General features: G+C 52.0%; 1 protein-coding gene across 1 annotated transcript in view; it reads left to right on the top strand.

Annotated features, from left to right (window-relative positions):
- VDBG_08228 (vacuolar ATP synthase subunit D) overlaps positions 1–939 on the top strand; it is a gene marked incomplete at both ends in the record, with an annotated part of 1,223 nt that extends 284 nt beyond the window's left edge. The window contains 2 exons of the mRNA XM_003001137.1: positions 46–345; positions 552–939. Of these exons, the coding sequence (XP_003001183.1) occupies positions 46–345; positions 552–763 (512 nt within the window). The remainder of the gene's footprint in view (positions 1–45; positions 346–551) is intronic.
- Positions 940–1,178: the final 239 nt, after the last annotated feature.

Genomic DNA, 1,178 nt, shown 5'->3' on the forward strand with positions numbered 1-1,178 from the left:
TAAAATGGGTCGCGTAATGCAGAATTGCGTCTTTCTCGTTGGCAGAAGTCACATACGCCGTCGGGGGCGACATTGGGTACCAGATCCAGGAGTCTGCGAGGTCAGCGCGCTTTCGTGTTCGCACCAAGCAGGAGAACGTTTCTGGAGTGCTTCTGCCGACCTTCGAAAGTTACGTCACTGAAGGGAACAACGACTTTGGACTCACTGGCCTCGGCAAGGGCGGCCAACAAGTTCAGCGTTGCCGCGAAACCTACGCTCGTGCTGTGGAGGCCCTTGTCGAGCTAGCCAGCCTGCAAACTGCTTTCGTGATCCTCGATGAGGTGATCAAGGTTGTTAATCGTCGAGGTATGTGTTCTCCCACCCGTGCGATGTTTTACCCAACTAACTGATGAATAGTGAATGCAATGTAAGACTCCCTGTTTGCACGTTCCCCTGACGTCGAGTTGCTGACCATTGGTAGTGAACATGTTATCATCCCACGCACCGAAAACACGATCAAATGTTGGTGTTCCGATGATCCCCTCCTGTGGTTTTTGTTGACCGAATCGCAGACATCAATTCCGAGCTCGATGAACTGGACAGAGAAGAGTTCTACCGCCTGAAAAAGGTTGCAGGAAAGAAACAAAGAGACACCGCTGCGGCTGATGCGGAAATGAAGGCGAAGAGAGAAGCTGCTATAAGCAGGACCGGACAGAATGACAAGGTGGACGACGGCCCTACTGACTTGCTAGCCGCCGAGGAGGACAACGACGTCATTTTCTAGGATACGGAGACGTGCCATGAGGAGCATGCTGGTGCGGGACTATTTCGATGAGGTATAAGGACCACCCAGGCCTGCAGGACATGGACGCGGACAGAAATGAGTAATAGCAGGTCCGACTGGCCCAACACTTGTCTCGATACCTAAGATGAAAGCACTGTAAGAACCATTGCCTTGCAATCGTGAGTAGTGATGCAAATTTCAGGGTTGATTCTACTGTCGCTGGTAGGTTACCTTGATGGTGCTGGATTCCCCAAGCACCATGCCGGCTGTGTTTTCCTTGGCTGTGATAGCCCCTTGCTCGCCATCATATTCAACAAACGCAATGCCCCGTCTCCCAGGGACCAGTCTCACTTCGCGGAAGCCGTCAAAACGACCAAATATGTCTGTCAATGCTTCAATTATCGAAGTCCTCCGG

Source organism: Verticillium alfalfae, genomic scaffold (assembly GCF_000150825.1).
Source record: "Verticillium alfalfae VaMs.102 supercont1.12 genomic scaffold, whole genome shotgun sequence".
Lineage (NCBI taxonomy): Eukaryota > Fungi > Ascomycota > Sordariomycetes > Glomerellales > Plectosphaerellaceae > Verticillium > Verticillium alfalfae.